General features: G+C 40.3%; 1 protein-coding gene across 1 annotated transcript; it reads right to left on the bottom strand.

Annotated features, from left to right (window-relative positions):
* Positions 1 to 1,957: 1,957 nt before the first annotated feature.
* On the bottom strand, positions 1,958 to 26,710 carry LOC133057228 (myosin-2). The gene is made up of 39 exons (XM_061143486.1): positions 26,666 to 26,710; positions 25,006 to 25,229; positions 24,773 to 24,916; positions 23,083 to 23,239; positions 22,299 to 22,326; positions 22,101 to 22,215; positions 21,916 to 22,008; positions 21,452 to 21,515; positions 21,239 to 21,337; positions 20,680 to 20,783; positions 19,572 to 19,710; positions 19,099 to 19,217; positions 18,861 to 19,010; positions 17,380 to 17,550; positions 16,945 to 17,254; positions 16,414 to 16,487; positions 15,494 to 15,581; positions 15,288 to 15,405; positions 14,548 to 14,671; positions 14,324 to 14,460; positions 12,634 to 12,889; positions 10,822 to 11,064; positions 10,537 to 10,713; positions 10,312 to 10,457; positions 10,138 to 10,228; positions 9,662 to 10,051; positions 8,450 to 8,576; positions 7,653 to 7,771; positions 7,324 to 7,520; positions 6,427 to 6,610; positions 6,179 to 6,344; positions 5,959 to 6,083; positions 5,483 to 5,791; positions 5,193 to 5,396; positions 4,531 to 4,656; positions 4,271 to 4,441; positions 4,083 to 4,187; positions 3,868 to 3,963; positions 1,958 to 2,199 (listed from the first exon to the last, which is right to left on the bottom strand). The coding sequence occupies exons 2-39, from the start codon at positions 25,207 to 25,209 to the stop codon at positions 2,047 to 2,049; spliced, it is 5,823 nt and encodes a 1,940-aa protein (XP_060999469.1). The 5' UTR covers positions 25,210 to 25,229; positions 26,666 to 26,710; the 3' UTR covers positions 1,958 to 2,046.

Genomic DNA, 26,710 nt, shown 5'->3' on the forward strand with positions numbered 1-26,710 from the left:
TTTTAATTTTGAAAAATTTGGCTTATCGTCTCTGTGGTCTTGCATCTCTTTATGTCAGCATTGTTTGTCTGGGACTGAGACAAAATTTGCTTAATATACCCTGTTTGGCAACCATTCCTGTATTATTGTACTGATATTTCCGTTGATTCAGCACAAAGAGGCTGCCTTATGAAAGCAGATATCTGGAGATACTGTTTGTAACAGTCACATGATTTGATTGCTGTATGGACTATCTAACCCCTATTCCTTACTTCGCTAATAATGTATTGGAGATCCCAAGAACAGAAGAGAGTTGACAAATGACACAGCAGTGTAGACACGGGGCACCTGATTGGCAGTCCAGTGTGCTTGCTGGTAACTGAGTAGGTTAAAGCCTTCAGAAAGGGTCCTTGGAGACATGAGTCTGAGAGGGGCTTCCCTAGCCTACCCTTCACCTGCTTTGTAACCACAGGTGCATCATTTGGCTTTTTTACACACTTTATCAGGACAATGTTGCATTTTCAGGAAGAGAGAACATTTTAATAATGCTCTCACTAGAGTTCTGTGGGACTTTTAAGACAGCCTTTGGACTCCTCTGGATAGAGTTTCCAATAAGTAGAAAATAGACATTGGTTTTGGTCATTACTGCCAAGTTCTGAGGCACCCAAGTATTTACAGGTGGTGTGGGAACACAGGGAAAGCGGCCAGGGCAGCGAGAAGTGACTCCATACCCTTCCCGAGCCAGTGTGACAGTCTGAATCCAAATTACCTGGGCAACTACTTCCACACATATGATTAGGTCAGTTCTCTCACAGGGCCATTTAGACTGATATGCTTTCTATTCAGATGGGAAATCATCATTTAGTCTTTCCTTTACTTTATGCTGTCCAAGAGGTTATATCTTTGGGTATGCACTGCAATTAAATCCAGCTTAAAAAAAAATCTTGATTCTCTTGGGAAACTCCTCTGAATAATTCAGGTTGCTACTATATCTAGCTTTTGCACCAAATTCTTATCATTCTGTGGGTTTAATATACATTTGAATAATTTATTTGGGGATCATTGTATTGATACTTGTAATAATTTATTTTGACTCTTTACATAATTATAGGGGGCCATAAAGTCTGGAAACATAGGCTAATAAACAGCCTATTGATATTACATAATATATAGAACAATATTTTGTCTCCAGACTTTATGGCTTTCATAGAGAGAAGTCACATCTCAGTTTCATGTGGTTACCTATTACCCAGCACATATACTATGAATATATTGTGCACTGGTATTAATGATGAAAATCTTTCTGTGCTAATAATACCCATACTTGGAATTCATATTAGCTCTGAATTCAAGGAGAATTAGCAAGGAGAATTCATGATATACTTCAGGAGGCACCCCTGTGTGAGAATATAACTAGGGCCATTCCTTGCATAAACCTGGAAAATAGATTCACGTTAGGGGAAGTAGGAGGTTTCTGAGTTCCTACTAGACCCCAGTTATCAGGGAAAGATTAAGAAGAAATAAAAGTAATTTCCATATTTCTGTTCATCAGAACAGGCTTCCCTGATTAGTGACAACCTTATGGTCTTAAAGTATGACTATTCCCCCTAAGTTGCTTCAGTCATGACCCCATGAACCCCATGAACTGTGTAGCTTGCCAGGCTCCTCTGTCCATGGGATCCTCCAGGCATGAATACTGGAGTGGGTTGCCATTTCCTTCTCCAGGGGATCGACCCACATCTCCTGCATGGCAGGCAGATTCTTTACTGCTGAGCCACGAGGGAAGCCCCAAAGTATGACTATAGACCTAAAATAAAAGCAAGTGCATAATTACTTCTTAGTGGCAGATCAAATGGGATTGTTTATAGCCTATGATTATTTCAGTTTTGACTTTGCTTCAGTAGAGAAAGAAAGGAAAAGACCAGTCTAAGGGTGTTGCTTATACAGTGCCCTATGCTCTTTATTTCCTTTGCAGTAGGGTAGGATAAATGATAATTACAGAGAGAAATGACCAAAGACTTCACATTTTGTGCCTCTCTTCAGTCATTCCATAGCATCAGGACATGATCACTCTTCACTGATGATTTTTGTGTGAACCTCCCGGCTCTTCACCCGCAGCTTGTTGACCTGGGACTCAGCAATGTCAGCCCTTTCCTCGGCTTCCTCCAGCTCGTGCTGGAGCTTGCGGAATTTAGATAGATTTGTATTGGATTGTTCCTCCTGAGAATAAAAATGGAATTGTAAGGAATGCATACTGAGCATCTTCGTAGATTCTGTAGGCCTAAGGAAAGAAAGGACTTGGCATCTACAAAGAAGTTAGAATACTCAACAGGAGACATTATTATCCTACCACCTCCTGGATTTTGCTTATCATTGAAATTAACTTTAAGATTTATCTGGGGCTTTATGTTTCATAAAGAATTGCAGCTCTACTTTTGCAACCAAAACAGGATAACAAATATGTACCACGAGTAACCAAAACATGGTAACAAATATGTACCACAAGTAAAGCAAGAAATAATATAAGAGCAGGAAGGAAGGCAAGGATAAAATCATGCTTGTTAATGCTTGCTGGAAGATGATGACTGTTCGCTTGAGTTAGATATTCTTCATCACTAAGGATGCATTTCTTAATAGCTTCTTTAAGTAGAAATAAATGTTGGATTTTATCATATATTATTTTGGGACATTTCAAAACAATCACTTTTTCCCTACTACTTCATATGTAATGATTCTGTTGACAGACTCCTTAATATTAAGTAATCCTTACTTTGTAGGAATTAAATCTATTTAATCACTGATGGACAATTTCCTTAATAAAGTATGGGTTTCAGTGACTTAGTAATTTATCTTCACTACAACTATACTTATGAATAAAACTGCCTTTAGTGTCTTTCCCCACCCCTGTTCTCTTTTGGACAGGTTTTGGTATGAGTGTTATGCGAGCTTCTTAAAATGATTTGGAAAGCTTTTCATCTTTTCCCATGCTCTGAAGTAGCTTACATAGCTCAGGGATTATCTGTTCCTTCAAATTTTGAAAGACCTATCTGGATTGAGTTCATTTTCAGAAGTAATTCTGAAATAACTTATTCAGCCAATTTAATAATTTATATTCTCTTATTTAAGATTTCAATCACCTTGATAGATATGTATTTTACATTTAAAAATAATCTTCCTGATATGGTTTGTCCCCTTTCTCATTTGTAATGTTGTGAGTTTTTACTTTCACTCACTTTTTCTTTGATTATATAAGTATATTTATAAATTATTAATTCCCAAGATACTACTGAGATTAGCTTTTGAAAATAGGATATACTAATTCATTCATTTCTATATTACCTTTAACAGTACCTCTTCATTATTTTACTATTATTTTTAACTTCTTTATTGGACTGTCAGTTTCTTCATTTATTTTTATTTTTGATTCATAATGAAAGCTTACAAAGAAATGAATTGTCCTTGAAGGACAGCTCAAACTACATTATAGGTTTATAAAAGTCTCATCTTCCTTGAAATTTTATTTACAGTTAAAAATTATTCAGTAATTGTGTTTTTATTTCAAGTTCATCCAAAAATTTTTTAGGAAAGTCAGTTTTTTAACATTTAAATGCTTGGAAATTTTTGTTTATATTTTCTCATCACTTTACAACTTTATCACACTAGGGCTAGAGAATGTAGCCTGTATTATTTCTGCTTTGAGATTTTTTGAGGTTTCTTTGTGGATAGAAAGTTAACTTTAAAAATTAAAAAAATGAGCAAATATTTTTAAGAAGTACTCAGTCTTCTATTATGCAGACAGCTTATTTACTACAAGTAAATAATAAATCTAATTATTTATGAGTTTTTCTTAACAGAGGACTTTCTTCTCTTTGTCTTAAGAATACTTACAGCCTCCTCAGCTTGTCTCTTGTAAGATTTCACTTTCGCCTGAAGTTTATCTACCAAGTCCTGAAGTCTGAGAATATTTTTCCGATCTTCTTCCGTCTGAAAGATGATAAAAGCCACAGGGTCATAGTTCAAAAGCACACGACTGTTGTATCATTACCTGGGAGCGTTTCCCATATATGCAAGGAGTGCTGAGCTGATAGAAACTGTTGTTGTACCTGATAGGTGAGCTCCTTCACTCGCCTCTCATGTTTGCGCAGGCCCTTGACGGCTTCCACATTGCGCTTCTGTTCACTCTCGACCTCTCCTTCCAGCTCACGCACCTGCAAAGGAGTAGGTACTTAAGAACTTTGATCCACTAAGGCATTGGGAACAAATGGAAATAGGTAGATACTGGGAGACCCACCCTGGCCTCCAGCTTCTGGATCTGCTTCTTCCCGCCCTTCAGGGCCAGCTGCTCAGCCTCATCCAGGCGGTGCTGCAGGTCCTTCACCGTCTGCTCCATGTTCTTCTTCATCCGCTCCAGGTGGGCACTGGTGTCCTGCTCCTTCTTCAGCTCCTCAGCCATCATGGCCGCCTAATTAGCAGTAAAACAAAACCAGCTGAGAAAGGTGAGACAGCCCATCAAGATTCTAGCTTGACCACCCGGTGTGGCCCTCTGCTCACATCAGTGATGGCCTTCTTGGCCTTCTCTTCTGCATTTCGAGCTTCCTGGAGAATGTCTTCCATCTCTCCCTGGATTTGAGTGATGTCTGTCTCTAGCTTCTTCTTGGTGTTGATCAGGCTGGTGTTCTGTTTGAAAGTAAGTTATATGCTCTTTTAATCATCTTACCAAAGTACTTAGTGGTAGCCACTGTTTGAAAAAAATTTCAGATAAAAATTTGGAAGTCAAATGCCCTTGAATATTATTCTGTTATGTAGTACAATTAATTAAAATAGAAATGTTATAGAATATTTAGCATCTTCAAGTATATTTCTTATAATTAGACTAAATAGCTCTATAATTTTATAACTGCCATTTACTAGTGAGACCACTCACAAGGATAAAATTATAACATGTTCAAGTATTTCTTTTTCCACAATAAAAATGTCAACATTGATAGCCAGGGTCAGTAAAGATACTAATACAAAAGAATATGGCAAGTCTTAGAATATTTTAAGAAGTTAATCACTAATAATATGTGCAAGATGAAATAGTGAAAGATTTCTTAATAATGCAGTGAAAATTCGGTAGAAGTATAAAACCTGACTGTTATATAAAATTTCAAGTTTATCTTTTCTGAGACATAGGCATTTACTGAAGGTGAACTCTTTGTGCTGAATCTCACCTGGGTGTGCAGGAGCTGGACGCGCTCACTGGCATCCAGGAGCTCCTGCTCTGCCATCTTCCTGCTCCTCTCCGTCTGCTCCAGGGTGGCCCTCAGCTCCTCGATCTCAGCCTGCAGCAGGTTGGCTCTGCGCTCCACCATGGCCAGCTGCTCCTTCAGGTCCTCCTGGCCCCGCAGAGCATCATCCAGGTGGATCTGGGTATCCTGTGGAATGAATGGTCATTGAGACACCTTGTTCTCAGGGCTGCAGTCACCCACCTGCACTGGGACCATCTCCTGAACCCATTTACCTTGAGGATGGCTTGGGTGTTCCTGTAGTTCTTCAGGGCCTCAGCAGCCATGCGGTTGGCGTGGTTCAGCTGGATCTCCATTTCATTGAGGTCTCCTTCCATCTTCTTCTTGAGCCTGATGGCGTCATTCCTGCTCCTGATCTCAGCATCCAGCATGGTCTGCATGGACTCCACGACTCTAATGTGGTTCCTCTTCAGCTGGTCAATTTCCTCATCCTTTTCAGCAATTTTCCTGTCAATTTCAGACTTGACCTGGTTCAGCTCCAGCTGGATGCGCAGGATCTTTCCCTCTTCATGTTCAAGAGATGCCTTAACAACAGCAAGGGATGATGTTAGCAGGGAATGGACATATCTGGCAGCTTTTCTGCACACTTTTCCTTGCGCTAATTTTGTGCCATTTATTCGTCTGTTCAGTGTATGTGGCTAGTTCTAATTCTTTTCTGAATTTGTTTACAGTGTATATTTTTGACTCATACCTCTGCCTCCTCTAAAGCAGCCTGAATTTCAGACTTCTCTTGTTCCACTTGCTTCTTTATTTTCTCCAGTTCATGCATACGTTTCCCTCCTTCTGCGATCTGCTCCGTGAGGTCAGAGATCTCCTCTGGGTGAAAGACGGGAAGAGATTTGATCAGACAGAAAACACAAGAGAAAGGTTCCTCCAAGGCATGAAAACTATTCAAAGTGAAAGGGACTCACGCTGCAAGTTTTTGTTCTCTCGTTTCAAAGTTTCTAGCTGATCCAAGGACTCCTCGTAGGCATTCTTCATCTTGAACAGCTCGGTGCCCAGAGAGCGGGCCTCCTTCTGAGCCGCCTCAAGCTCAGCGTGGGTTTCCTCATACTTCTGTTTCCATTCTGCCAGGATCTGAAACACGCACCAAAAGAGCTTACCTGGCTGGAAAGGATGGAGGACAGCGGTGGAGGCCAGAGGCTGCTGCAGAAGTTACCTTGTCGAAGTTCCTTTGCTTTTTGTCCAGGGCTGCGCAGGCAGCGTTGGTCCTCTCCACGTCGAGCATGAGGTCCTCAACCTCATTCTGGAGCCTCTGCTTGGTCTTCTCAAGGGAGGCGCATTTGGCATTCACAGCTTCCACATGTTCCTCAGCAGCCTGCAGACGCTGGGCCAGTTTCTTCCTTGAAGATTACACGTGGTTGTAGAGAAGGAAACCAAACTGAGAATTATGAACTGTTACCATGCTGACAAGTGTGGGGAACTTCATATTAAAAATCTCCATCCATTCAAAAAAATATTGATGAGCTCCTTTTATGAACCAGATGCTGAGTACACAGCAGCGAATAGGACAGAAAAGGTCCCTGCCTTGTGAAGCTTCCAAACAAGTGAGAGAGAGAAACAATAAACAAGTCAGAAAATGCATAACAACCTATTGCAGATGTAAAGTGCAGTGAAGGAAGATAAAATGGAGTAAGGGGTGGGCAGCTATTCTTAGATATTCAGGGAAGTCTTTTCCAAGGAGGTAATGTTTGAGTCAAGATCTAAAAGAAGTCAGAGAGAGCCAGAGGGAGATCTGGCAGGGGGAGACTGTTCCAGACACAAGAGGGGCTAACAAATTCCTTAAGCATCAATGAGCTTGGTGTGCTTGACAGCCAGCAATAAGGCTGATTATCTGTGTGAGTGCTTGTTATTCTTTGTTTTTTAACTAGATTTTAGGCTCAGAGGTCAGTGATGGTGTTTGCTTTATTCATGTCCTGTTCTCAGGGGCTGATAATGCCTGGCAGATAGGAGCTAATTAATGTTTGTGAGCTAATTCACTGAATCTTCAAAGGTTGTATTTCTGTGATTCAATGTTCAACATTCTCTGCACATTCTCTCACATCTGCACACATACTTGGCCTCCTCCAGCTCCTCCGTGCGCTGGATGGCGTCCGTCTCATACTTGGTCCTCCACTGGGCCACCTCGCTGTTGGCCTTGGACAGTGCCCTCTGCAGCTCAGCCTTGGATTCCTGCTCCTCCTCGTACTGTTCCCGCAGCAGGTCACAGTCGTGGCGGGCTGACTGCAGGGCGTGGGCCAGGGCGTTCTTGGCCTGAGAAGAGAGTTACATGTTCATTTTACTGATACTTAGTGTTTAATTCTTAAGTTTCAAAACCCTTTAAAAGTTGGTATAATGGACTCCAATTGGGGTCAGGTGAGGGGGAAATGAGTCCTATCTAGTTACCTTTATCTCTTCTTCAAGTTGCCTCTTTAATTCCTCAATCTGTTGAGTAAATGCTTGTTTGCCCCTTGATAACTGAGACACCAGAGCTTCTTTCTCATCTAGCTGACGTGAAAATTCACCTGAGAGGCAAATGATATGGCACCACTTGTTAAAGTGAAGAAAAGGTTTTGCAAGCTCATATGAGAAATAGGTTGAAAATCTCAATACCCCCTTTTCAGTTGAGTGCTCGGGTGGTTGGATTCTCTATTGACATTGTCATGCTTAATGTCAAATTTCTGATTTTTATGGTGAAAATAACCTAAATGAATAAATACAGCTTAACTTCTCTTTGTCCTCTCCATAACTGATTCTTTCAGGGTTACATTATTTGTGCAAAACCTGTTAATAACTGTCAAAGAAGGGAGTTAAACTTTTTAATTCCACATTGGCCCTGTTTCATAAGACTTTTGAGAGACTGGGTTATCCATTGCCCTATGCATGAATTTGGTTCATTCTGGTTTAGCTAAAAAGAAGCACGATCTAAAACAGCAGCCCTGGACCCTTGATGGAAAGACCCTTGACCTCAAGCATCCCCTCCATGCAGCCAAATCCTCAGGGCCTTTGTGGAGCAGAGCTTGACCCAGTCTAATGGAAGTCTTCACCTCAGCGTCGTCCCTAAGTAACCTTGCACATGGGGGAGAGTCTGAGCTGTGCGGTGAATCACATGTTCTCAGCTGCTTTTATTAGGCTCTCACACATCAGTTGTTTTAGACCACATCATCTCCACTTTTAGGCCTCATGGAGGAGGAGAGAGTTACCAGATTCAGTCTGCAAGCGTCCCCTCTGGGCCGTCAGGTCATTGATCAGCCGCTGCTGCTCCTCCTCCTTGGATTTCAGCTCGCTTAGTTGGTCCTCCAGAGTTCGGCACATCTTCTCTAGGTTTCCCTGTGAGAGGAAAAGTGGAAGAAGCAAGTGCAGATATTTTAATAACATTTCCCTATAGCTACCGTTTCTTCTAAAATAGAAAAAGATTTATTTTGACATAGAAAATAAATTCTCTTGTATGTAATATATAGGAATTTTTTTCTTTATCTTTTATAATATGATTGCTGTCCTAAGCTGAAGACACACATTGGGAGTTTTAAAAAGCTAATTGTGAAGCTTCGTTCATTATTCCAGGCATTTCTTGTATTATTGTTCTTCACAGATATCACTTTTTTTTTTTTTAAACAAATTTAGGGTTTGGGCAACCCTGTATCCAATAGCATTTGCCCAGTTCATGTCTCTGTGTCACATTTTGGTAATTCTCACAATATTCAAGCTTTTCTTCAATATTATATTTGTGTTAGTGATCTGTGATCTTTGATGTTGGTACTGTGACTCATTGATGGTTCAGATGATGGTTAGCATTTTTTTTTTTTTAGCAAGAAAGCATTTTTAAATGAAGGGATGCATTTTTTTTTAGGCATAATGCTGTTGCACACTTAATACACTACAGTATAGTATAAACATCATTTTTATATGCATTGGGAAACCAGGGAATTTGAGTGACTTGCTTTATTTTGATATTTGCTTCATTGTGGTGGTCTGGAACCAAACCTGCAATATCTCTGAGGTCTACCTGTGATAAAAAATTAAAGATCATGTACTAAAGACTTTGTGAAAAATGTAGTGACATATTTTCAAAAAACATTTATAAATATTTCACTGCCTACTTATGTACAGTGAAATTGCATGTTGGATAGTTGAGAATTTTGGAGACCTGTGTTCCCCAGTTGCAGTGCTACAGAACATGAACAGCCTGGTTGGCTGCAGATATTGTCATGTGTTAATAGTGTGGTGGGGCTAATATGCTCAGCTTCTTTGAATTTTAGTTTCTTCTTATGATTGAGTGGAAATAATATAAGTACTGGTATCTTTCTTGCTTACCATAAAGAACAAATGACCTATGTGTAAAGGCCCTATGCAAACTGTGACGTGCACATAATGGGTCATTGCTATTAATAACAGTGTCTCAGACTCTGCGGTACCTTGGCTTTAGAGATCGTTTCCACATTACTAGCAAGGTCATCAATCTCCATCTTCATCTCGCTCTTCTCCTTCTCCAGCTTCTGCTTGACCCTCTGCAGGTTGTCGATCTGCTCCCCCAGCTCGGCCACACTGTCCGCGTGCTTCTTGCGAAGAGCGGCCGCCGTGGCCTCGTGCTGCAGCGTGGCCTCCTCCAGGTCCCGGCGCATCTTCTGGAACTCGGCCTCGCGCTTCTTGTTCATCTCAATCTGGGCGGAAGTGGCCCCGCCGGCTTCTTCCAGCCGCTCGCTGATCTCCTCCAGTTCCCGGGAGAGGTCTGCGCGCTGCTTCTCTGCTTTGGCGCGGGAGGCGCGCTCGGCCTCGATCTCCTCCTCCAGCTCCTCGATGCGGGCCTGGCGGTGGGGAGAAGCTCAATGTGAGCTCCTTTATGCTCCTAACTGTGGCTCTTTGAGCCAGACTGATAGGAATATGAACTTACTTGCAACTCTTTGATCTTCTTCTGCAGTTGAATGCCAAGTGCTTGTTCATCTTCAATCTTGCTTTGCAAATTGCTCATTTCAAACTCTTTCCTTTTTGAGAAGTAGTAAAGGACAACAGTTGAGTCCATAGTCAACATTGGAAGCGAGTCCATAAACAATTCTCTCATACTTACTTTTTGAGCTTTTCATCAAGCTGTTGTTTTTCATTTTCAATGTCCATTATGGACTCTTGGGCCAACTTGAGATCACCTTCCAGTTTCCTCTTGGCTCTCTCTAGGTCCATGCGAAGTTTCTTTTCTTGCTCCAAGGACCCCTCAAGCTAAATACAAATAATGCTGAGTCAAAAGAATTGCTCAGCTTCCTTTCAAAGAAAATTTCCTTGACAGTCCTAGACTTACATCATCCACTTGCTGCTCTAGCTTGGTTTTAGCTTTGGTCAGGGTGTTGACTTTGTCCTCTTCTGCCTGCAGGTCATCCAGGGTCTGCTGGTGGGCCTCCTGGAGGGCCTTCTTCTCCTTGGTCAGCTTGGCGATGGTTTCATCCAGACCTGCCATCTCTTCTGTGAGGTTTTTCACCTTAGGAAGTAAAAACACTTTGCATTACATGTTACATGGTGGCTTCAGTTTTTTACTTGGATTGCCTAGTAATAATAAAAACGTAAACTTTCCTTGTATATTTCATACCTTGTTCTCTGTGGCATGTTTCTCCTTCTCAACCTTGGCCAGTGTCAGCTCAAGGTCATCTATGTCTTTCTTCAGTTCCGAACATTCGTCCTCCAGTTTCCTCTTCTTGGCCGTCAGCTCAGCATTGATCTCTTCTTCATCCTCAGCTCTCTCAGTCACCTCCTTGATCTTAGCCTCCAGTTGGATTTTGGTTTTGATCAGCTGGTCACATCTTTCCTCTGCATCAGCCAAGCCTTCAGCTTCCTTGAGTTAGAAGCAAAATCAAAATTGGGAAGTAAGAATGAAGTATTATACAGTGATAACAGTATAAATCTCCCCCATTGGTTTTTTGGATTAAACTTTTATGAACCACCTGCCATGTGTGATTGCCAGATGCTCCATATTTTGGGAAAAACAAAATGTATCAGGTATTGTCCTGTTCATTTACAAGAGTATATTCTACAGTAGGTTAGAAAGCTTAACCCCAACAAGCTACCATTAATTCAGAAAGCAATTAGTGACATAAAAGATCAGAGAAGTTGTTTCAGATATGATTTAATGAATGAAGTGGCATTTGAGTTGGGCTTTGAGAGATGGGTAGGACTTAGTCCTGTAGAAATGAACTTATTGGGGGAAGGATCAAAAGAAGGGAAAGCATTCCAGCAGGAGAAGTTTCCAGATGTAGCCACTACTAGGAAATTATTTTCCTTTGTAGTCTTGGAGGATGATCCTGGTTATGATGCTTTAAATTCTAATTGAGGCATTAAGTAATCAAATTCCTAGCAACCTATGTTTCTACTTAAGAGGGTTGGGGGTGGATGGAAATGAGAGAGAAATTGATAGATGCATTCATCAGTGAGCCTCCATATCAGTCTTTGGATACATAAAAGAATAAAATGTGCTGCACATAGACAGGTAGTGAGCATGGTAATGTAGGACAGTGTCTAAGTGATTCTCTAGGGACAAGAGAAGACAATTCAGGATAGCTTTGAAGGGAATGGGGACAGAAAAACGGCTCTTTTCCTTTCTGTAATCTAAAGGAAGGAGTTATTACATCACCCCAACTTGACAGAAGAGACCAATCTTAATCAGCAGGAAAAAATATATGATTTTGTGATGAGTAAATTATAGCAAACCAATTCAGTTCACTTCAAATGAAAGACAGTCTTATAAATTACATTTCAGAGTTGATGAAAGCAGTTGTAAAATGATTGGTTCAGGCATAGCAATGAGCAGGCTGGATGGAGGGAGAGAATTGGGGGCAGGTAGAGCAAGTTAGGCGCTGATGCAGCAACCCAAACGTTATATGATGTGGCATTGACTATGGAGATGGATTGGAAAGAGGAAGTCTCAGTTTTAGAGATAAATAGCAAACAATAATTCAGTAAAAACTGATGTAGAATACTGTCCTTTGTCAGCTGTACACACTGTGATTTAAGATCCATAAACATCTAGAAGTTCAAGGAAGTTTCAGAGAAAACAAATCGCTTTCTCCATGCTGTTCTCCCCTTTTGTATTTGGGCTAGTTTCATGGTAAAATCCCTTTCAAAGACTGTCTTCAAAGGGAAAAGAAGTCATTAACGCTGTAGTTTGATGAAACTGTACAGAATAGAAGACAGTGGTCAGTTCTAGCTCATTGCCTTGGTTCTGGTTTGGGGGCATTTACTGAGTGATGAAGGAATATGGATTTTATTAACACCATCAGAGCATTTTAACCTTCTCCTGCCAGTGCATGTCTCTCATGCTGACTACCCAGCTCACTGCTACTAGTGACTAGAGTTTTACGTTTGCATCCTGATTAGCAGCAGTACATAGGATGATACCACTACTTACAGCCTGAACTTGGAGCTGCAGGTCATTTTTTTCTTTCAATAATGACACCATCTTTTCTTCCAGTTCCTTCCTTTTTGCCTCTGACTTGGCAAGTTCATCTTTAATTTTCTGGAACTCTTCCTTCATGGTGGCCATTTCCTTCTCCGTCTCTGCACTCTTCAGTAGGGGCTTGATCTTAAAGAACAGTTTCATCCAGGGCCAGTGCTTGACATTCATGAAGGCTCGGATGTTGTACTGGATGCAGAAGATGGACTCCCTGAAATTTAACCAATGCAGATTAGATGCTGTGTGGATGATGGAATGAGATGAAATCTTGGCAATGAGAGTTGGAGGTTCTGCCCTCCACCATGTTCCTCACCACTTTCAAAAACACAAACGAAAGAAATTGTATTTGGGGATGGTGGTCAAGGACTCATCAGTCATTCATTTCTCTACATTGGTGCTTCTCAAACTTGGGTGTGCATAAGAATCAGCTAAGGTCGTGTTAAAATACTGATTCCTGGGCTATTTCCCTAGAGATTCAGATTCAGCAGGTATGAGATGGGGCCAAAAATGTGCATTTTTAACAAGTTTGTAAGTGATGCTGATGATACAGGCCCAAGGACCACCCTTTGAAAAGTACTGCTCTGCTTCAGTGCTTTGCAGACTTTCCTATGTGACCACCACTGAGAGCAGTGAAGGGGGAACCAGACCTCTGCCGGGTGTGAGGCACAGGATAAAGAGAAAACTCAGTTTCTTTGAAAAATCTCTGATTTTATATTTTAATGTATGATTTTTGCATTCTATTCTTTAATATCATCACATTTGTTTTAATATAAATTACTTTAAAAAAATTGCCTTCATACATAGGCAATTGCCCAAATATATGTGTGTGTGTGTGTGTGTGTATATATATATATATATAAAAGGGTTATGACAAAACTTATTTTTAATGAAATAGAATATAGTAGAAAATATTAGCAGAACTACAGGTGATAGAAAATCTGTTTCACGTAAATTATGTATTTACACACACAGGTATGCATGTATATACAAGTATCAGTGTAAAATATTCTCCCTGTGGATCCCATTCATATGTGTCCTACAGTTTGAGACACCTGATCTGTAGCCTTAGAGCTCTGTCATTGCATCAGATTAGATCACTAAAAAGTGAGACACCTTGGTGAAATTGTATTAACTTATTGAAAAAGTTCTTTCACCTATTTGCCCTTAATACTTTAAATCATAATAATTCAATAATATAAATGGTCAGACAAAGAAGTTGTTTCTGCACTTTATGTAAAACTGCTGTTGAAAATAAACGTGTGCTCTGCAGTTCAACATCTTATTTAATTATCTACCCAGTAAATTCATATTAGAACCAAATGCTGGGGCAACATTTTGCCTCTGCTTGCTCAATGGTATGTTTTCTCATTAGATGAGACTTACACATCTCTCTCTGTCTTTTTTATTATGCTTCTCTCTCTTTTTAATTTTTTTACTTTTTCTTTTTTACCTGCACATTCAGTTTATTCCATGGTGATTGCTACCTTAAGTGCTTTGGTATATGTATATCTCCAGTTCAGCATCAGACTCTTATTCATCCCTCTTACTCTAGTGGACTTATGATATCTGAGTCTTAATTGTAAGCCACCTCAAATGTGTTTCTGAAGAAGGAAAGTATGACTAAATAAGCAATATGTTTGTATACCTCCTCTCCACCATCTTCTGGTACTCCACTCTTGCCAAGAACCCTCTGCACCTGGCCTGGGTTCGGGTAATCAGCTGGGCCAGCTTTTCATCTCGCATCTCCTCTAGGAGCCCCAGAAGACCAGCTTTGAAAAAGACCTGTGCATGGACAGAGTTGCAGATTATCAACCTTAAATAAACTCCAAAGGCACAGGCAAGTGTCAGGTGGGCCTTAGAGACAATTACCTTGGTGTGGCCAAATTTATACTGGGTGTGGTCAATGTCAATGGAGGCAAGGAGCTTCTCAGAAGCCTTCTTGCTGTCGATGTATTGTCCTTCAGGGATCGCACTTGCATTTAATACCTTGTATCTGATAAAATAAATACAGTTCTCTAAAACTTGGTTTATTGATGAGACTAAAAGTAGCGAACACTAAACGATTGATTTTAAAAAGTCAGAGCTTTAAAACAATTATTTTCCTCACAAGAAGGACATTGTATACATAGATGGCCAATCTAGGATCTGCTGGCTCTTTTTATTCCATTTTACCTTTCTGCACAGTTACAACTTTCCTTTCTGCCTCATCAGACCCTGTTCTCAGGAAAGGATTCTGTAATCTGGTTCACATGAATGTGTAGATGACCAATAAATGCATTTGCTATTGATAGTGCTTAATCTCTACTGTTTTTGGAAGGATTAAATGAAATAACCCAAATATATTAAGCACTCAGAAATGATGTTACCTAATTATTGAAATTATGGTAGACATCTGTGAGCTAAGCTTGGAGCATGGTAAATCCAGTGAAAAGCCCACCATGTGGTATATCTGTATTTTAAAGGTGCTTTGAGGCTTATAAATTTTTACACTTTTGGTGGCAAATTAAAGATAACAAATAGAGGCATTTTTTTTTTTACTAAATTGCTTTGCTTGCACTAAGTATATATATACTGAACTCCAGGACACCCCATAATTAGGAGAGGCTGACCTCTGTTTGAAGTCTGCATATAGGATTCTGCTGGGGAAGCCCTTCCTGCAGATACGGATGCCCTCCAGCACACCGTTACACCTCAGCTGGTGCAGGACCAGCTCGTGCTCCATGGCCCCTACAAATAAATGCTCATGTCATTGCAGAGTTTTGTTAAAGGGAGGTATGGCAGTCATGCTTTGTTCTTCATCTCTGGAACGTCTTACCAGGGGTCTTCGTTTCATTGGGGATGATGCACCGCACAAAGTGAGGATGGGTACTCCTGAGGTTGGTCATCAGTTTGTTCAGATTCTCCTGTAAAATCAGGAAACCCTGTTATCTGAGTTTTAGACATGCTATGAACGCTTGGCAATGTCTATAAAATCAGTGTCCATGACTGAGCTGAATGACTCTTGTGGACCATTTTCACTTAAGGTAGCACCTTGGTAAGCTTCTCCTGAGAGGCAGTTTCCTCCTTACTACCACTTGTTCCATTCGAGTTGGCAGGAGTTACACATATAAAGCAGTCTTGAGAGCTGAATCTTTTCAGTATCCAAGCACTATCATCCTCTCAGCCCTGGCCCCTGGCCACCCACAAACCTTCACAAAGCCATTGGCTGCCCATCCTGGACGATCACCCTTACTTCTGCTAAACTCTCTGGTTCTCCATAAGGAAACATGCCTGCACTGCATTTGGACTAATTCTCATAAATATAGCTTCCCCTTTTCAACTCTGTCAGCTTTTGGAGCATAAAGATTATCTGTAAGGAGAACCTACCAGTTACAATTGAGAATTGACTAGATTAAGAGCAAGGATACCATATTAGTTTCCTTAAAGACTAGCTGTCAGATTTTCATTAGAGCTACTGAGGACTTAGTCTTTTTGAGTATGTACCATTGCTTATTTCCACAACTCAATTAGATTATGAATAGCAGAGCATTACGTTTTATAACATATAAAATATTTTTTAGTATTTGGCTTAGCATAAAAGATGACCTAATAATTTCCAAGTAATTTAAAGTTCTTCTCTCCAAAACTCATTAACAGAAGTCATTAGCTAAGGTCAATCCTTTCCTAAATGACTTGTGCTGTTAAAAACAAATCCACAAAGTAACAAGAGAGTGTCAAAAACAATTTCCTCCTTACCCTGAAAAGGGCAGACACCGTCTGGAAAGAAGAGCCCTTCTTCTTACCACCTTTCTTAGTTCCACCACTCCCCTCTGGAGAAAAAAAATCGGAAAAGATGTCATTCAGATATAATTTTAAATTGACAGGGTGATATGTTGCCCATTTGTTGATTTCTGTGTTCAGATGGATTTCTTTCAATGCAGTTGGCCTCTCTGTTTGAGCCTGAATGAATCTTATATGTCAATTAAGTTCATATCCATTTTTCAGTGATACTCAATAAGCAGCAGATATGGAGGAAGAAGCAGGAGAGAATGATAGAACCCAAGCCTTTTCATTGCTTAAGATGTTGAAAGTTCCTTTCTGGCTCTTGGCAGCAGGGCATTCATCAGGGCTGGAGGGAATGTCATGGTGCAGCCTGCTTCCTCAGAACTTGGAGGCACAATGGATTTGGCCATAACACGTCAGCCTGGGCTGGGATATCACTAGCTTCAATCTAACACCATGTTTTGTAATATCAGGAGAAAACATTGGGATTTTTTTGAGCTTTACCTGATTCAGCAGTTGGAGTCCCAGAGAAAAGGAAAGCTAGAGTTTTCAGCGAAGACTTCTGGTACAGCCCAACCACGGTATCATTCAGGGGGTCCTTGTTCTTCTCCAGCCAGCCAGTAATGTTGTAGTCCACGACGCCTGCGTAGTGGATCAGGGAGAAGTGGGCCTCGGCTCTGCCCTTGACCACCTTGGGCTTCTGGAAGTTGGCAGACTTGCCCAGGTGCTGATCATACAGCTTGTTCTTGAAGGAGGTGTCTGTGGCCTTGGGGAACATGCACTCCTCTTCCAGGATGGAGAAGATGCCCATAGGCTGGAAGCAGCCCGTAACACAATGTTACAAATCTATGTAAGCATTTTTCTCTGTCTATAGGTTTAAACAAGATGTATGAATAATTTAGTCATCACAAAACATAGTTTCTAAAACTTGAAACAGACCTTCTCAATGAGCTCTATGCAGGCAGCCAGGTCCATCCCGAAGTCAATGAACGTCCACTCGATGCCTTCTCTTTTGTACTCTTCCTGCTCCAGCACAAACATGTGGTGGTTGAAAAACTGTTGCAGTTTCTCATTGGTGAAGTTGATGCACAGCTGCTCCAGGCTGTTGAACTAAATAAACAGATGGGTTTACTTTTCTCTCAGCATATTGGGCATTTTAAAATATAGGACTTTTTAATTTAAAAATATATATTGAATAGCCTTTAGAGTATAGATATCAAAATCCTTGGGGACCTATGAAATCTATTGTTTCTCTGCTGTCATTTTATCCAAAATCTTAAATCATTAGTAATTATTTTTTCTTGTACTTGCTTAAATTGAGTCAGGTGTTTTTCTGAGTTTCTGCTTAATCATTCTGTACTTATTTCCTTTATCTTTTGCATTTTCTATTGACTCATTTAGCAACTAATTTGCCACCTATTAGAAGCTGACTGGAAGTTTCTCTCTGTTGTGTGGAAGCAATCATAGTCAGCATTATGAGGGAGCAATAATCACCACCTTTATTTTTTAATATGATATAAAAAAATCAAGTATCTAATATTATGTACAATATGTTAACACACACTCATATTTTGTTGGAAAAGAAAAGCCAAATGTTGACATTAAGTAGATATGTATAGTGGAATCCCTGGTAGCTCAGCTGGTAAAGAATCCGTCTACAATGTGGGAGTCCTGGGTTCGATCTCTGGGTTGGAACGATCCCCTGGAGAAGGGAAAGGCTAAACACTCCACTATTCTGGACTGGAGAATTCCATGGACTATAGTCCATGAGGTCGCAAAGAGTCGGACACGACTGAGTGACTTTCACATATAGTGGAATCAGTGTGGAATTCTTTTCTTTGATTTTCAATGATTTCTGCCATGCCTAAGTTTTGTGTCTATAATTAGAAGAAGATAAGCTTCTTTAAAATTATAAGGAAGAAAAAATGTATTTTATAATCAAACATGAATTTTTATCCCATATCATACTGAGAATTAAGAGTTCCTTGCATTGAGTTTATTAATGCTGGCTCTAAATTACTGACCCTTTCTCAGCTCTTATCATCTGCCTATATGTTTCTGAGTGGTTTCTCTACCATATATTGAGAGCATATTATACATTGCACGGGTTTATTTTGATATTTTTATATTAACTTCACTTTGCATTGTGGGATTTTTAGAACTCATATTATACCAACCTAATTCTTGACTCCCTTTAGACCATGTAGTGAGTTAAATCATCCTCATTAAGTGGGTTATTTCTCATAGTAGTGGAATTGCCACTATAATAAATAATTAGTAGCTGCCCAGTCACTCTCTTTTAAATTTTAGCATAACGTTTTGACAGTGGTAATAAAAGGTTGTAATGTTCACAAATTTCTTCTTACTGATATTCCATTGCTTTACTGTAAAAACCCCTTATGAACTGATTACCAACTCACATCAAAGATCTCGAAGCCAGCGATGTCCAAGACCCCGATGAAGTACTGCCTGGGCTGCTTGGTGTCCAGCTGCTGGTTGATGCGGGTGACCATCCACAGGAACATCTTATCATAGACGGCTTTGGCCAGAGCACCCACTGCGTTGGTTACCTTGAAAGAGAAAGGAGTATTTCTTGAGGTTAACAGAGGACTGTAAAATGCCTGCATCCCTGGTGGTGAATTGGAATTATGTGCCTACCTGCTCCACAGTCTGGCCTTTGGTGACATATTCATTACCAACTTTGACCCTGGGATAGCAGAGGGCTTTGAGTAGGTCAGCAGAGTTCAGGCCCTGGAGGTAGGCTGCTTTGTCAGCCACTGAAAGGAAGAAAGGATAGAATGATGTTATTGCCCAAAGCAGTCCACTTCCTTAAAAAAACAAAAAAAAATAAGCTACAGGCATTTTGTGCAGTGTTTTCAGAATATCTTTTGAGTATTCTTACCTCCCCCCCCCAACTAAGTTCAAGACCTTGATTATGGTAGTGTTCCCTAAAGAACTTAGAAATTGTAGCAACAGGTGTCTAATACTCATGCCACATATATCTTATCTAGGCATACTTTCAAATGCAATTCTTGAAAATGAATTTGTCTTCTCAGGAGAGCTCAAGGGTAACAAGTTAAGAATGTGATTTTCAAGCAGACATGAAGTCAGGTGGGTGATTCAGTCGATACCTTCAGTGCCATCTGGCTCTGCTTGCTCCTCACGCTGCTTTTGCTTGAATTTCAGGTTTCCATAATGCATCACAGCCCCCGTGAGCTTGTAGATGGAGACCTTCTCTTCATTAGTAAAGCCCAAAATATCAATAGCACTCTGCCAATACAACCAGTAGAATAACTGTTAAGTTAGGATCCACATGTTTACTATCCATACGTCACATTTGGATTCCTGATTTGTTGGTCAAACTGAGGAAACTGCCAGTACTGGTGCAGAGCAAGGAACTCCTTAGTTTCGGCATCTAGGGAGCTGGTCAGTCAGGGGCCAGCACAGAGCATGGGAATCACAGGTGCATACCTTCTGAAGATGCCAAAAGTAAATTTAAAATAGAGAACACAGATAGTTATCTAACTTGTTGTTTTGGGAGGTGGAATAGATTCTTGTAAGATAACATGAAGTGATCCAAATGATTGTTTCTAAATTCTTAGAGTAAGTGGAAATATAGAATGAGAGAATAATGACTCTGCATTTAACTTATTTTCTGGATTCAGAGGAAAATTGTTTAACTTGAATCAAATTGCCAGTTTCAAAATGACTGATAGACAAGAAAAGGAAAAATAAGCAATCATAGCAGGGCACTGAAGTGGTGGGGGGAATCATCCAATAAAAGAGCACTTATTAACTGTTATGAGTTTCTCAAGTGGCTCAGCAATAGAGAATCCACCTGCCAATGCAGGACCCATAGGTTTTATTGCTGGGTTGGGAAGATCCCCTGGAGGAGGAAATGGCAACCTGCTCCAGTATTCTTGCCAGGATAATCCCCTAGAGAGAGGAACCTGGCAGGCTACAGTCTGTGGGGTTGCAAAAGTGTTGGAATGACTGAGCAACTGAGCACCCACACAGATTTTAAAAAATGATTTAGGGAAATTCAGAAAGGATAGATCATTAAGACTATTAAGGGAAAGTGAGATGTTGTAGGAGTACACGCTAGTCTTTTCAGTTGACTCCAGGTCATGACCATCTTTGAAGCTTCTTTTGCAATTTCTACTAGAAACTGAATGTTTATCTAGAGGGACCATCACTCCATCCAAAGTAATCATTCTAATTTTCTTGTGTTTTACTTACATCTGTGGCTATCAGTTCTTCCTGATCATCAATACTGGCCACACTGATCTCCCCTTGACTGACGAATGGGTAGTCATATGGGTTGGTGGTAATCAGAAGCATCTCTAAGTAAATGGAAGAAAGCAAAAGTAAGCAGAAATATCCTCTTCATTAAAATGAGAGATTACGAGACAAATTCTAAGGCACTAGAACAGAAAAAGCCATGATATATTATTGCTCAGTAAAAAAGGTAGATGATGGAAAAGCATGTAACTCTGATTCTAGTTATTGTATGTATATATATATATTTAAAGATATATGTACAGAAAACGACTAGAATTATATTCATCCAAGTGTTCATAGTGGTTATTTCATAGTGATAAGATTTGGAGGTGTTTTCAGTTTTCCTTTTGAATTTTTATGAAGAGCACACATAAATTTTTACCAAACTTATAAAATGATTTTCAAAATAAAGATAATGTATACAGTTAACAAAATTCCATCATGGAATACCAAGTTGACCAGGCATCGATAGGTGTAGGTGAGATAAATTTTGTAAAGAAATAGTGACATTTCTTACCAATTAGTTCTGGTTTCCTGTTTGATGTGATCTGGTAAAAAATATGATAGCTCCTTTCAGCCTTAAGCTGGAAAGTAACTCTAGACTTCTCTAACAGATCTGAAAAGAGATTAATAACAAACAAAAATTCATATGAAATGCAAATTTTATTTCTGTTCAGTGTTGTAGGTCATAAGAAATAGAAATGATGGTAAAGATTATCCAGGCACTTACATGTTTCAATATCAGCAGAGGCCAGTTTTCCTGTAGTGCCAAAGTGGATTCTAATGAATTTACCCTTGAAAGAAAAGTTAATATTACTGCTTTGTTCTTGAATCATATCAAATCTTTGAGAAACTCAAAATACTAACATTAGCATTAAGTGCTAATGTTTTAATAGTAAATAAATTCAGACACTATTGATATCTGGTTAAAAAAAGGGTATATCTCCTATTTTGTAGATAAAATAATTTTAACTTAAAAATCTGTGAGTAACTATAGGTAATGAAAGATAAGAACTCAGATATAGGGTCACATTTCTTTTTAGACAAGACTTGGATCCATGTTATTACGTGCTCAGAGGAAAAGGAAAGAACCCTGGTATAATGGGAATGAAAAAGACTCAGAGAATGTATTCACAAACATCCCATAAATCTTGACCAGTGAGTAGTGTCCGTGGTAGTGTCCAAGAGACTTACAAATCGAGAGGAGTTGTCATTCCTCACGGTCTTGGCGTTGCCAAAGGCCTCCAGCAGGGGATTGGCACTGATGATCTGATCCTCCAGGGTCCCCTGCAGAGAAACACAAGAGCAGAAACTCAAGGAAGTCCAGAGCTTCCTGAGCACCCTGCCCATCATGATTCTCACATGCCCATCAGACCCACCTGCATTTTGCCTGAAGTTGGTTCCTCCTTCTTCTTCTCCCCAGTGACTGCAATTGTTGCAAAGTACTGGATGACACGTTTCGTGTTCACAGTCTTTCCTGCCCCGGATTCTCCGCTGTCAAACAAAAACCAAGTCAATAGCGGTCCCAAAGCCAGCAGCTATGTCAGTCGTGAAAACAAAGCATCACATCTACTTACGTGATCAGGATTGACTGGTTCTCTCGGTCTATAAAAGAGAAATTATAGGCAGTCAATACCATTTTTTAATATATTTGTAAATGGTAAATTAAGAAAATGGCATGAACCTAGTATTTTTCAGCAATCCTGAGGGCTTGGTGGTCCCCAGACCCAGCACCTTTTCCAGCTCCCCTCTCTCCTGCTCCCTGAGGCTCCCCCCCATCACATCAGCTTACAGATCACTGCTGAAACAGAATGCTGCAAGGAAGCAGCAGACTTTCTCTGTTTATACTCCACACTAAATGCACAAGTGGACTGGGGTTTTCAGATGGATTTAGATGACAAGTTAGCAGCATGTTTATTGTAAGTACAAGAAGTAATGAAAAGAAAAAGGCATTAGAGATATTTTTAGCATGGGAGAAGGAGTCAGTATAGTAAAGGTGGTAGCTTTGGAAGTAATCATGGCCTTAGTCATATTTTCAGGGAAAACTAAAGGCTCATTTTGATGTTCTGCTCTCTCTGAAGAGGAAATCTCTCAGTCCTTTTCCCAAGGTGCCATTGTGCTTTAGAATGGTCTAGCTGAGACAGCATTCCAGGAAGAAGATTCATAGTATGACCGCTCTAATTCCAGATATACCTTATAATCTGGAGTATGGTTTGGTTGGTTCTGGGCAAAGTACAATGGCATTTAGGGGACCACCTCAAAGAGTGTGTTGAGATGAGTAGAGTCTCCTTCTCCTATGGTTAGTCTCTCTCCTAGAGTCTCATCTCCTAAAAAGATGCACATGGAAAACATCCAACTCACCAGTCAGCATGAACTGATAGGCGTTGTCAGAGATGGAGAAGATGTGGGGCGGGGCCTCCTGGCGCTTTTTGCCTCGGTAGGCCGTCACCACCTCGGGGTTGTACACCGGCAGCCACTTGTAGGGGTTGACGGTGACACAGAAGAGGCCTGAGTAGGTCTATGCAAGCGAATAAGAAAGAATAACTAACCAAACACCTTTCCTGTTATTTGCGCAGCTCAGTTATTAAATGAATTTTAACATAAAAAGAACACTCTTAAGTAAGTGGTCTACATATCTTCAAGGCATCAGCATGGAAGCTAGTTGAAAGGTTCAACAAGATAGAGAAATCTTGAGGGTGAGGAATACAGTTTAGATTCTTATTCCACTTGGGATTTGTCACAGTGATTTTCACATAGTAGGAGCTCCAAAATTGTGGGTTTGTTTTTTTTAATAATGTTTAATACATTTTTACTGTAGTTTAAAAAATCGGAGTATATTTCTTTTAAGATAGTTCAAATTCATGAAAACATAAATTTGGTACCTAAGAACTCAACAGTATGAAATAGGTGAACTATGGGAAATCTTCTGAAAATAGTATGATTCAGACATTTAAAAAGCAAACATGAAGGTAAGCAGCAATACTGGGGAAATATTTGTGAACTACTACTGAGTTGTGAAGAAACAGAACATAGAATGATGGGAATATATTATGATTACAATAGCTGGATTTCCAATATTTTTGATGTCTGGTCTAGGATAACTGCCAACCAAACAGAATGGATTCTGACGCTAACCACAGGTACACTTGTGTAGGTGTTGTCCAGCTGAATAGCAGCAGTGACTACACTATCCAGAAATGATGAGAATTCCCTGATGGTCCCTTGGTTAGGTCTTTGAACTCCCAATGCAGGGGGCACGAGTTCAATCCCTGGTCGGGGAACTAAGGTCCTGTAAGCTGTGTGGTGGGGCCAAAGCAGCAACCACAAAACTGTACAGAAATGTCAGCCTAACGTAGTAAATTCAACCAGAAAGTATACTGAGTTTGTGTTGTGTGAAAAGTCTCTGCAAGGCCCTAAGAATGAAATATAAATGTTATTTTTCTTTGAACAAATGATACTGTTCCTTGAGGAATTCCCAGTCTATGTAGGAGATGGACATGTAAATGATTCATGCTGAAAAAACATTGTCAGCATTATTGCAGGGCAGAAACAACAGGACACAATGTTGAACTCTGCCTGGGGAAGTTGGCAAGATTTCATCAAGGAAGTGTTCCACACAAAAGGGACCAGAACACAGAGATACAAATTGCTGTTATTTTGGAGGATTGAAAATTGGTCTTTAAAAACATTACTTTTAAGTGTTGAAACATGAGTTTATATTTTTCCTCTGGATGATTCTGTAGCAGGAATGGGGATGAGGGGAGATTCAGGCATGTGGTTGAGATGTAAACAGTAGCTGCTACCATGTTTGTTCAGGGGATCTGTGGCAAACCCAGTCCATGTGGACGGTGGCTTTGCCTGGCTTTGGATGGGAAGACAAAGGATTATGTGCCATCTGTTGGGTTGGGCCTTACAGTAGGAATTGTGAACCTCTTAATTAGTTACACTGCTAGTAAAAGTGCAGTGAATCACTATCTGTGACCCATTTGTAGTACAGTGAGCTGAGAGGGTCCAGTGATCAAAACCACTTTGGGGTTTGGGGAGCACTCACGTAGATCATCCAGGCTGCATAACGCTCTTTGAGGTTGTACAGCACAGCGGGCTCGTGAAGGTGGGTCATCATGGCCATGTCCTCGATCTTGTCGAATTTGGGAGGATTCATGGGGAAGACTTGATCCTCTTTCACTGTCAGAGTCTGGTAAACAGGAAGGATAACTGTTTATGTCAACCAAGTGGCCAAACAAAATAATCAGTAGCACGTGGTCAGCCCCTGGGACTACTCACCGCTCCTCCTTCGGTCTTCACTGTCACTTTCCCACCTTCTCTGCTCTGGATAGTCCCTTTGACAAAAGATTCCTTGGGCTCGGCCACAAAGACAGATGTCTTGGCATCAAAAGGCTTATTCTGGGCTTCAATGCGCTCCTTTTCAGACTTTCGGAGGTAAGGAGCAGCCTCCCCAAAGACGGCCATTTCCTGGTCTGAACTCATGGCTGCTGAACTCAGAGGTCCTAAAGGTAATGAAGCATTTCTTACTAGAGATTCTGAATTGTCATCTATACCCATAAATCTCTACCTTGATGATATTTCATGGGCCCAGCTGGAAATTTCACCAGGCAGATGCACTGTACTCCATGCTGTAGTTATTGAAGCAAACATAATCACAAGAAATCACAAAGACTCAAAGGCATCTGGGGTCACTGTGTACCCAGCAGTGGACTCGGGGCTACCTTCTTTCATCCTTCAAAACCGATGTTCTAATAAGAGAGCTGAGGGGTAGCCTCACAAGCTGCTAAAGAGCTTGTGACCTTGGGTTGCACTTGATCCTCTGTGCCTCAGCATCTCCATCTTTAGGGATCACAATATTGCCTTTTGTAATCCACAGCCCATGAGACAGAGTCAAGATAGTTTGAGAAAAAAAGTTAAAATTTGAGTAAGAAAGCATTTTGAACAAGTTCAGGCTATGACGAAGATAGAAAATGTACTTCATTATAATGTAAGAGAATTCCATTTCTTGCCATATAATATGAGAACTTTATTTCCTCCTTTAGGTGTTCAGCCGGAAGTGCTCATGTTCAGTGGATTTGGCATGAGGTCAGATTATAATTTTATCTTTTTTTTGGTTAGGTGCTTAGTAGAATTTCTCTGGCATAATTTCTTTGCATATTAAATCCAGTTAATCAGCTTAACCCAGTTAAACTAATTGAGGATAAAAGCCACAGCAAATATTATCCTCATTCTTCCACACTGAAGGCTCACTTTCCTGTGCCACTTTTCCTTCTGAAGGACACAGGCTCAGGCTGCTTCATTCAGTGTTGTCTGCAGATCACCAGCGGCATCAGTAGAATGAAAGGCTTGGCAGATGATGTTACTTCAATCATTACGTGATCGAGTTACTTGAAACTCACTTTAATCACCTACCCACCAGTCTCTCTCTTTAGAAATGCAGTGTGTAGTAGTGGGCAGACTAATGCCTTCATTATTTATGTAACAAAAATTTCAGTGTTCTGGTTTCATATAACACTTAGCATTGGGTAAGGTAACTTTCTTAAAGTCTTCACAGAAGTAAAAGCAGCCTGCTTTCCTAGGTTCTTCTTTTCTTACTTGTTAGATATCTTGTTTGCTAAATGAATTCTAAAAGCAGGACACATTTTTACAAATTTGAGATTTTTAACCAGGGAATCTTAGTGCAGATTTTTTTTTCCCCCTACAGAAACAATATCCTTTTGACAACCTTTTCCTTGCTAAAATGTCATCCCATCAGTGCCAGAGTCCTAAGACTATGTGTGTTGTTCTAAAAGGCAAGTCCTCCATCCCCTTCTCCCTCTCCTGCATCTTTCCTGAAATACAGTTGTTAGGTATTTACTGAGACAAGCACTTTCTCAAAGGTTGCTAAGTGACACACATCCATCCTAGAGGCTCTTGCCTTCTCCAGTCCAAATCTTACCTTGTTAGCAAGTGAGAAGATGCAGCCTGGAAGTGAGACGGTTCT

The sequence above is a fragment of the Dama dama genome, chromosome 5 (genome assembly GCF_033118175.1).
Source record: "Dama dama isolate Ldn47 chromosome 5, ASM3311817v1, whole genome shotgun sequence".
NCBI classification, from domain to species: domain Eukaryota; kingdom Metazoa; phylum Chordata; class Mammalia; order Artiodactyla; family Cervidae; genus Dama; species Dama dama.

Bases quoted from the DNA above. Each gene is read 5' to 3' on its own strand.
- LOC133057228 (XM_061143486.1), bottom strand. From the start codon at position 25,209: ATGAGTTCAGACCAGGAAATGGCCGTCTTTGGGGAGGCTGCTCCTTAC. The intron at 14,461-14,547 runs GTAATTGTCTCT...GTCCATGCACAG, and splicing joins ATAAATTTGGCCACACCAAG to GTCTTTTTCAAAGCTGGTCT. The intron at 4,188-4,270 runs GTGGGTCTCCCA...ACTCCTTTGCAG, and splicing joins TCCAGAAGCTGGAGGCCAGG to GTGCGTGAGCTGGAAGGAGA.